Below are 11,107 nucleotides of genomic sequence, written 5' to 3'. Positions count from 1 at the left end.
CATGAGTCTTTCTGCCAAACTACTTCCTTTTCAAATCAGTAAGAAATTGTACTTTAGATTATTAGTAAATTAGTTACTTAATCTAAATGCAATTTTCATTCCTAAATGCAGGATCCTAAACCAAACAAAGAATACCAGGGTTCCATAATGCTTTAACTGACTGCAGATTGAAGAATGTACAGTTTACCACGGACCTAGAAGCACTATTATCTGTTCAAACTCTCAGTATTTAGAGTGCATGACCACACTCACAAGGATGCTTCACTTCAAGAAAACAAAACAAACACCTCCCTCATAGTCCCTGCTCCCTGAGTTTTGATTCTGTAGAACTTAACATCATTCATGCTGAGAAATTACTTACCAATCATAAGTATGTTTTTCAAAATGACATTCTCAGAAGTAAGCTTTCCTTGGAAAGTTCCATAAATTATTTTTTTAAAAGTGTCTTATTCTGTGACAGATTTGAATAACTGAGTATTTATTAGCACACACAGAGACAAAACCAGCACAGGTAATCTGCCATTAACTGGTTTTATTCCTAGAATCTCATGACAGTGGCAAAATTCTGCTTCCTTTTAGCGATACTGGTTGCACCTGAAGGAAAACAGATGTTCTATACCAAGGCAAAAAAATGCACGTTAAGCAAATAGAAAAACACCACAAACTTACTCTCCAGTTCTTCTTTCTCAAAGTTTGTATTGATAGTAGAGCTAATTTTGCCCATATCCACAACAGCTTCTTCATCATGACCCTGAGGAAATAAGACATAGGATGAAGTTAAAACTAAAACAGAACTATTCCTTTTCTACATTCCTAAATATTTTCTGCAATTCTGAAGCTGTTTGTCAAAGTTTGCTAAAGCAACCTCTTAGAAACTAAGAAAATTTCACTGAAAATCCACCCATCCAATTCTTCAAGAAAGCATTACCCCATATTTAAGTGAAAACAGAGTAAATCAACAGAAATGCTAAATAAGATGTGATTTCCTTTTGCAAAGCTCTTGGTTTCAACACATAATGAATCAGAATGTACATTTCAGTAGCGCAATATTCTAATTTTATACTCAACAGCAATGAATCTAATTCAATAAAAAGACCAGTAAATTTATAAAACGTTACATAACATTCAGAGATCTTCAACTCATTTGCTTTGGGGACAATTCTTGTGTGAGATTTTTCAGTACAAGTAAACAGCTTTTTTGAACCACATATGAAGGTGGCAAAAGAGTTAAGTTACACAATATGGGGGTCTCTCCTAGACCAAGAGCTCTGAAAATATCAAAATGACTGTCCCGCTCAGGTTTCAACAGACAGCTAGTTAACCACACCCCTACCTAATTCACATTTTTAACGCACAAAGCTAGAAAAAAGCAGTTCCAAGGTGATCTGTTCAGTTTACATTACTACTGAAACGATACTGCTCATAACACAAAAGCACACTATTCAAAATACATACACAACCAAGAATGAGGCTTGTCTCTGAATGTGTCATCATAGAAGCATTAAGGTTGGAAAAGACCTTCAAGATCATCAAGTCCAACTATCAGGCTCTCTGACCACTAAACCATCTCTCAAAGCACCACATCTACCCATTTTTTGAAAGCCTCCAGGAATGGTGCCTCCACCACCTCCCTGGGCAGCCTGTTCCAAGGCCTCATCACTCTTTCTGGGAATAAGTTTATCCTAATATCCAATCTGAACCTCTCCCTCGTGTAACTTGACCCCAATTCCTCTTGTCCTACTGCTGGTCAGTAGGAGAAGAAGCCAATCTTTGAGTTACAGTGTCCTCTGATCACAATTAGCACAACACAAAAGCAGACTTTTAAACACTTCCTCTTGTTCAATCTTGGAAAAACAAACAAACAAACAAAAAAAACACCTTAAAATAAGTGAGCAATAGAAACCTCTACCTCATCTCAGACTTGACATCAGAACAACATTAACTTTGTCTTTCTCCAAATGTTTGCATTCCTTAGAATACAGACAACTTTTAACAGCTCACAAATTACAGGCTCCTGGCAGAACTGGTTCTCCAAAAGAAATGCTACGTACCCTAAGGGTAATGCTTTAAAAGCTTTACATCTAACGATGTGTAATAGCAGGCTAACTGCTGAAGAAGATCCCTGCTCTTTCTGCTCCCTTGGGCACACACTGTTTTCCTTAAGTCAGATCTGTCAATCATTAAGTCAGATACAAAAGCATCGTCATCATCATCATCATTAATTAGCTTTCCATTGACCAGTTCACCAAACTCACTTTTCTTGTGGCCATACAACAGCTAGATCCACCACAAATAAATCTATCTGATCACTTCTTCTGGCAGCAGCCCACTGGTGCATTTACATGGATCTATGTGGGATGTGTTAAGGGTTTAATGAACTCTAACAGTGTTGACATTCAGCTGAACTTTGATCTTAGAATTATTCAATAGTGCAATGCTTTAAATATAGCACAGGTTTGTCATCTCACAGGTGATGTGACAAGTGACAAGGATAAAACCAAGATACCTGTGCAACACAGATGTAAGTCAAAGCACACTATAGCAACCACCTCCCAAAGGAAAAAAAAATATTCTGAACATGTAACTCCTTAGCCTTTCCTAAAATCTATTATTTATAATAGTGTATTATATATACATACAAAAAATCCAAATCTTTGTTTGAATTTTGAGGTAAGTAGATTGAAGAATATGAAAATGATAAACAGGACATATACTTTAAAAAAAAATCAGACGAGATTAAAAAAAAAAAAAAGGTTAAAAGCAGTTAGACCACATAAAAAAAAAACCACAGCTGGCACTACGTAGATAACCAAGACACAAAAGAAGTGAGTGGCACATGCTGTAATAAACCTCCAAAAACTAAAAGGTCTATTCTGGGCTGTGTCCCTAAGAATGGTGTTTTCAAGAAAGGCATTACACCGTAACATAACTTGGCCACTACTGCTGCATTGCAAAAGTAGAGTGTTGCATGCATGTTAGGAAAACATCTGCACACTTCAGACAGCTACCATTTAAAAAATTCAGGTGATTAAACTGAAGTAATGTTATCTATGAAAATGCTACAAGGACCTATTAATAAGAAGTGGCAGAAATTTAGCAAGTGTTACGGTATTAAGGGATGGGGGAACGATTACATTCCTGTTTCCTACACACCAATAAGAAATTAAAGGACACTCTAGAAGATGCCTTCATCGTGTAACTGCTTCTCTTAGAGAACCATTCTGGAGGTAGGGAAAAACACAGTTGCAAAGGGAATCTTGGCTCGTATATTTACAGAAGACATATTTTCGAGCACAGCTAGAGAGAAAAATTTGTAATATGCATAAACTCAAGCAAAATAAATCTCTAAGCAGAAGCACTGAAAAGCTTAAGTCTTTTGAGGCACCAAGTACAGCAAAAACATTTAACTGGACTGGTAAGGCTGTAACACTGCCAAGGAGGAGTCAAGCATACCTACATTCCAATTTATCTTGGTGATACAGAAATAGAATATTATAGGACTGTAGTACACTCCAGCTTACAGAAACAGATATGCACACAAATCCTGCACATTACTAGAAAACTCAAAATAGAGATAGAAATAGATGAAGTATTACAAATTCTCTCAATTATGTTTAGTGTCTTACAATATCAGAGAGAAAAAAGCCTAATATTAAAGCAAACTGCTATCAAAACCTCTTCCACAATTAAGCTTCATGATTACAGCCAAGGACTGCTGAAACATCACATACCTAAACTTTGTTCCCCTCCCCCCTTAATAGTCCTTTTAGGACACTTGGAAGCTTCCCAGAGTTTTCAAGCAATAAAAGAAGACTAAAGTTTTTCTCCAGTTTATACAGACTGCTGCACACTGGTAGAAAATGACACACACACTATGGAAAACACACATGCAAGAGAAGGTTCTATACCCCAGCAATATTTTGAATCTCTACTTGCTGTATACCTTATACCATTTTATTAATATTTATCACCTTTTGCTTTAGAAACAGAAGTACTTAGCCAACTTTGTACATACAGAAGCAGCCTTGAAAACCACATAATGTGAAAGTAACATGTCTTTTGAGATTAGATTACAGAAAGGTATGCATGTCCTTGCAAGCTGTTCTATCACTATCTTAAAGTACTCAACATATGCAAAGACACTTCCAAGAATAAAACATTAGCAACCACAAATATCATACATGAAGAAAGCATATAATTTACAGCCTTTGTTTAGAAAAACACAAAGCATCATTTTAACATAACTGTTTGTGATGCCAATAGCAAATTCCACCATAAGAAACTTTTGCCTTAGGTCAGGTAAAAAACCCAAAATATTCAAATCGCTGTGAAATTATTTCCAAGCTACAACCTTTTCCTTGCTAAAAATGTCTGTAGGCCATAGGTTCTCAGTAATTATAGACCTAACATATCAGTCTAAGGAACAGAAGTGAGAAAACTGCTACAGCTGCTTAATCAAAACACTTTATCATTCTACTTGTCTCTTTTATTTTCTTTATTTTTTACATATATAAAAAATACAGATGGGATTGTTTAAAACTTGTCAACTTTACTTTTTTGAAGCCACAGAGAACGACTTAATCTTAGAGCAAGGATTCCTCTGCAGTTTACCATCCATTTCATGTGAATCTTTACATACATTAAGCCCAAAAGCAACTGTTGAAGATGAGCTAAAGTAAAATTTAATACTAACTTGGAATGCATGTAACTTCTCTTTTTAGTCAAGAGGCTGAACAATTGAGAAAGGAAGAAACAACACAAGCAGCAACCAAGGTGCCCCAGGGAGAGATTAAGCCTTCACCTTCGGTTTACTTTTTCACAAAGAGATGGCCATTTATAAAAACAGAGTAATTCCAGAGTACTTCAGGGAGAAAAAGGAGGGGGAATAAATAAATAGCGACCACACAATCCTAGTACATTGTATTATAATATACTACGTATATTTTTTCCTAAACCAAATCTGAGGATACTCACAAATGCACTGTAGAAACAACTCTTCAGTAAAATCTTTATATTCAGCGAGAGGTGTCTACATACACTACAGCACACTTGCTCACCCTCTCAACTTTCCCCAGTGTGAAAATGCCTTTGAACTGTTGCAGATCAGACAAGACTTTCACACAGCTTTTGCTTTAGCAAAATCCCAGCAGGGTTCCTCTTGCCACTTCTGATTTTCAATTGTCTCTTTTGAGTCCAGGAGGAAAAGAATAATTCCCCTTTCATAGCAGACAAGTAAGTATCCACAAATTGTTTACACTTTACTGATGTACTTTCTCAAACATTTGTCTTCATTTAGTACAGTACACTTCATACCTAAACCACTAACATTACATGCTTTTTAAATAAGTATTTTTTTACAAGTCAGTCCTAAATTGCATTAATCATTAAGGAAAGCACACGTGTTTGCCAAAATTAAGTTGTCAATCTCCAGCAGCATGTGTTAGTTACTGTTTAGTGGACTGGCACAAATATGATGCAGACAATATTCAATCTAAAGGGAACTTTCCACTGTCATCTGTACAAGCTCTTCTTACCGCGTAACTCGCCTAGCCTTACGCAGTAACACACACACGACAGACTCCAGATGGGCTTGCTGCCAAAGCGTGTCACTGAATAACCACTTCCAAGAGATACAACTTGTTAGCAACACATTTTTAAGGTACTTGAAACATACTTTAATCTGTTCCTTTTGGTGATAGTGATCGTGTAAATGGCTGATACAGTTAACTGTAAACCTTTGAAATGTAGGAGTAATACAGTAGTATGTTAAGAATAATTTGAATTTGACATTTAAAAGCATTACTTAGTAAATACTTCTATGCTCCATTTACAACCCTTCAGTCCAAAACATTTTACCAAGTACTTAATAGCACCAGAAGAGACAGCACTAGTGTCCACGAGAATAAGTAGGACACAGGAGGACATAAACCCCCCACCACCAACCCTGGAAAAAAAAAAACAAACATTACCACTTTCATGCTACAAAGAACCTTCACTGTATTTACTGAAGCTGATGCACATGCTAAAAAAGCAAACAAACAAAAACACACACACACACCAAAAAAACCCAGCCAAATAAACAAAAAAACCCAAAACCACTCCCAAGACCATAACCCGCTCCCCAAACACAACCCAAAACAAAAAAACGATTGGGGGGAGAAGGTGTTCATATTGTGGTTTTTTCCCTTTGCACATCTTTCCCTGGCCATTTCTAGTTTTGACACTCATCTACTATAACTGCCTACCTACACCATCACAGTGAACATGCACATTGCTCTATGACTGTAATCATAACCCATTCTCTCCAGCTTCAGCAAACAAGTACTTTCTCCCTCCTTCCCTCAAGAACATATGGACACATCTCTGCCTTTGTAGACATCAGATCTGGCAGACGGGATTTAGCTTAGGGTTGGAATGTGGCACCAACAAACCATTCCTCTCAAAATATGAGCACACACTGCTTGTAGACCCAACTGGTAAGCCTATAGAGCATGATACTGTACGTTTATGTACTAAGATCAACAGCATATAAGAATTTTTGCAGTGCACTTTGCTCTTCATCCTTTACTCTTCATTCTTCCATCATAAATACATATGAGCTGTTAAACTGGACCAAACCATCCACTCAACCCAGCATGCTGTCTTCAAGACGATTTGACAGTAGAGGGCTACATCAACTTCCCAATAAACTCAGAAATCAGAGCAAAGAGAACTGAAAATGATGGCTTGACCTAGACCTAGGAAGCATAGTCAAAGGAGTATTTTTGCTGTACCACCGGCCCTCGCTTTGTCAGAGCTACATTCAGAAGACAGATATGACAGCCATCAAGGCTCTGGTAACAAAAAAAATAATAAAATTAGATCAAGAAAAATTGCCAATATTAAAAATTACTAGCTAGAAAAAATTTAAAAGCTTCACTTTGAGCACACAGCTCAAAGATAACTGAAGAGGAACTACAAAACCCAATATTTCAACTATTTTCTAGGTAAGTGTATGTAAATACATAAAATATTTTTAAACTGATCTTTTTTTATAGACCCACATACAGGCTATTTTGTTTTGTCACATAGCTACTGAAATTACCAATAGGGTAATTCATGATTCATTTTCACAGCAGCATTTCCTAAGTGATTTGTTTCAGAAGCCTGTTTTTCTGTTCTGTGAAGTCAGGAAATAAAATACATCTCCAACGCACAGAATGCATACATAGCATCTTCTCTATCCATTCCATCTCCCAGAACTGCAAGTGAATAAGCACTAAAACTACAAGAAGAAGAAGGAAAAACAAACAAAAAAACCACACACACAAAACAAACACACACACAAAAAAAAAAAACACAGAGAAGACCAGTGTTCTTTCTTATTTTTGTTAAGACTGCAAGTCTACCAGTGACAGCAAGCCTGAAATTGGTAAGAAACCAGAAAATCAGTATATTTGATAACGCCATCTGCGAGTACTGCACACAGTTTAAATGACAATCATTCTGCCTCTGGCAATCATCAACACTAGGTCTAGGCTCTCCCACAGCTACCCATGCAGCTCTCCCACAGCTACCCATGCAGCTCACCAAGTAGCCTTAGCTAAGAGTGAGTAAATTAGCAAGAGCTTTTTTATGCCGTTCACCAGTACTTGGTAAATTCTAAATATATTGTTTTACTTCTCTGTCAGATTGATTCTGCTTTTAAACCAGACATAAGAGGAGATACTGGTAGGCAAGAAGGTGGGCATCTAAGTTGCTGCCCCTTTGAAGGGCAGTCAGGCTATGAAAAAAATCCATGCTGTCTTAATAGTATAAGTAAAGGTATTATTCAGCCTATTAAACAGTCTTAACTGAACTGCAAAGCAGTTCTATAAATGCATTTGAAGGAAGTTCTTCAGGCACAGTATTGGTCTACACAGCAATACCACATCCTTCAGATGCTGCCAAGTGATGAAACACTACCAGTTCCAAATCTAGCACAAGCTAACAGCCAAAGGAAAATGCACCAAATATAAACAGGTCCTGTCTCATTTTGTCAGCATACAATTTTTAGCTGGCCTTGCCTTCTAAATATATACAGATGAGAGTAGAATTAATAATAATTCACAAACAGAACACTTGCCAGGTTTAAAATCAGAAGCATACCATATTGATGGGTTCCCCTCAGTTGTATTTGCTGTGGTCTCATTTGCACAGGAACAGCTGCTTTCTAGATTTTCTTTCCCCCTCCCCCCATACTACCCTAACAGTGGGTATCGGTACTGTTCAAACACTACAGAAAATACTCCAGTACAGCTGAAGGGTTTTGGTGTTGGCACACCACCCTCCTGCTTTCTGATTTTTATCTGCGGTTATACAATTACTATTTTTACGCAGCTATCTTCACATGTAAATGAAGATACTTCCTAATTAAGAAATACTCGGAGCCTCACAAGGAGGTCTGATTCTTAGATTTCAGTAAGACCATAGCTATAACGAAAGGGGTTAGAAATACTTAAGAGTTTTTCTAGCTTACTAATCCTCTCATTGACTGCTCAGCTTACCCTACTAAATACATCTAATACGGCTGACCAACCTGTTTATAGAAGATTTACAAAAAGCACAGAAGCTATATATACCTTCAGCTTGGACAAGTATGTCCAACATATATCAACAGACTTCCACAAAACTCTCCAGAAGTTGCATTTTACTTTTCAAAAACCATGTGGAGGACAGTAAAGACATGTATATGTGGTACTTAATAAAAAAATTAAAAAAAAAATAATAAAAAAAAAAACACGAAAACAACACACCAATAAGAACCACAACAACAAAAGCACCTCACCACATTTCACCCTTTAGAAAAAAAAAATCTAAACTTCTGCTTCCTGCACAGTTGAACATTTAATGTTTAGAAATAATGTTATTTCAGTGCTTCTAGCAGGAACTACTCGGACCACTGAATACCGAGCACCACAATCTACAAGCCAAGCCATTTCCCAGACAAATCAGAGTCTAGTCTTTGGACAGTAAACACAAAGTGCTTTTGTTAATCAGAACATAAAATGAAACTCAAAGGAAAAAGTCAAAAAGAAAAGGAAGAATAAATACAGGCAAGAGACTGATCACAGTAGTGACTGGCTGTCAATTATATCATGCAGCAGCAATTTGTAAAAAAAATAATTTAAAAAATTGGGTTAGAATGAACACAAGAAAAAGGGATGACTTGATTAATATTAAAGCATGACTAAAATGCAAGACCATATTTGATTAAAATTAGAAGCCCGTTTTAAATTCAGCCCGAGTGCTCTGCAAGCCAGAAAATTTACCACCATAGTTAGCAAATAAGGTCATCAATCCTACACAACATATCAAGTTGCATATCTAATATTATAGTAATCATTTTATAAAGTTGCATTTATCACTGCCCCACAGTACTACTTTCATTTTTTAAAAAATCATAGCTCCACTCACTTCAATTTCTAAAATTAGTTTAAAAAAAAAAAATCAGTTTCTCAAAAGTTGGACTTTCTCTAAATTTGAAGGCTTTTTAAAAATTAAGTGTTACACCATAGTGAGTCAAGTATATAGTTTATCTATTGCACTATTTAATTCAAAATTCAACAGTCCTGTGCCTATTGTATGCAACGTAGTAGAACCTTTATAACAAGTTGTCTCAGGTCTTTGCCTAGTCTCCTAGGCATATGCACGACTGATAAGATTTCTGTGTCCAGAGCTGAAGGTAGCACAGCTCCACAATGAAAACAAAAAATCACTGGACTACAGAGACCCTAACAAACAAGATCACTGCAATGAGATGCATTTTAACATGTCTAAACAAAACTTACTTCTTTGGCACACAAAAGGAAACAGAAAATTTAGTGGCAATCTTACAAAATGTATATAAAACAATTCAGGGGTCTTTAAAGCTTTACAGTGTAGCAAAATTCCATCTTGTAGATTTTTGTTTCCAGGAAACTCTTAAAGTAGTAATCTCTGTTATACCTTGCATTGCAGTTAAATGAAAGTGTTAAGGACTACTCACACAAGAACTAAACAACAGCTTGTAACACTAATACTACAGTTCACTCCTTCATTGTAAAAATAAATTAAAAAAAGTTTTGTAGCTGTGCCCCTAGACTCAGAAGAAAACTGTCTCCATGAACATTCCACCTCAGTAACGTGGCTCATTAGGTTCACTTTTTTTTTTGCCAAAAGGAACAATCAATAGGCTATTTCAAGATTCCTTACCAGAAACTTCGCTGCTATGCTTGCACAGAATTACTCAGCCACAGCTGATAACCTTCAAATTAAAAAAAAAGCTAACTCAAAATAATGCACACAAAGCACAACCAATAACTCTCAAAATTCAGTAGTATACTCTCCTAATTGTAAATGCATATTTTCTTTCTGAATTAAGCCCGTTACTACAATTAAGCAATTCTAAGTACACAGAAAATATCTTCCCTAATACAGAAACCTCTATTTGAAGTATTATTTCAATCACCAGATCTTTCAAAAACTTTCTTCCACAACGAGCAAGTCTAAGGTATCACACCATTCTGAGACGCAGCTGGTAAATACCCCTTGAATCACAGCATGTCTGAACCATTCCTAAGTTATACAGCTGCTATTTACATACAGGTTGCATTTTCTTCCCTGGAGGAGCTTCTTCCATGCCGATGTGCAGCAACTAAGAATGCCCTTGTACGAGACCCTGTAATGAACCTCCCGAGAGGCCGGAGGCTGCGCATACATGACTGCTTTAGCTCGCTCTGCCTGACACAGATGTGCTCCAGGAAACCGCTCCCCAGCCCGGCAGCCAATCGCCACCACACCAGTCCTCCATTTCCCAGGCCCCCGATCACAGATACCACAGGGTCGCACAAGAGCAGAAGGGGCAAGACAGCATGCCTTCAGTTCCAGCTCAGAGAATACCAAAAAAGGAACTGAAACAGAGTTTCAGATTTAGCATGTTCTGCATCAACAGCAGTGAAGATCAGCTTCAAGGTTGTGTTTTTGCTCCAATCCAAGACTTCATTAGCACTACAAAATGAAAGCACATTTGTACCTTGGGCCCCAGAACAGAACAACCAAGAAGTCAAACATCTGCCATGTGTGTTTATAGCTGTATTATCAACCTTTC

The 11,107-nt window shown here is 37.0% G+C and overlaps 1 protein-coding gene across 2 annotated transcripts in view; it reads right to left on the bottom strand.

The window, feature by feature from the left end:
• Window positions 1-10,639, bottom strand: part of SLC4A7 (solute carrier family 4, sodium bicarbonate cotransporter, member 7) — a 64,126-nt gene extending 53,487 nt beyond the window's left edge. Inside the window, exons 1-3 of one of the 2 annotated variants that reach the window (XM_010007504.1) lie at window positions 10,600-10,639; window positions 9,091-9,098; window positions 670-751 (exon numbers count right to left, since the gene is read on the bottom strand). In XM_010007504.1, coding sequence (XP_010005806.1) covers window positions 670-751; window positions 9,091-9,098; window positions 10,600-10,639 — 130 coding nt within the window. The remainder of the gene's footprint in view (window positions 1-669; window positions 752-9,090; window positions 9,099-10,599) is intronic. The other variant, XM_010007505.1, reaches the window with a different exon arrangement.
• Between the last annotated feature and the right edge of the window lie 468 nt (window positions 10,640-11,107).

The sequence above is a fragment of the Chaetura pelagica genome, unplaced genomic scaffold (assembly GCF_000747805.2).
Source record: "Chaetura pelagica isolate M959 unplaced genomic scaffold, ChaPel_1.0 scaffold10, whole genome shotgun sequence".
NCBI classification, from domain to species: Eukaryota; Metazoa; Chordata; class Aves; order Apodiformes; family Apodidae; genus Chaetura; species Chaetura pelagica.
The sequence above is the reverse complement of the archived record's forward strand: the minus strand, read 5'-3'. Positions and strand labels throughout refer to the sequence as shown.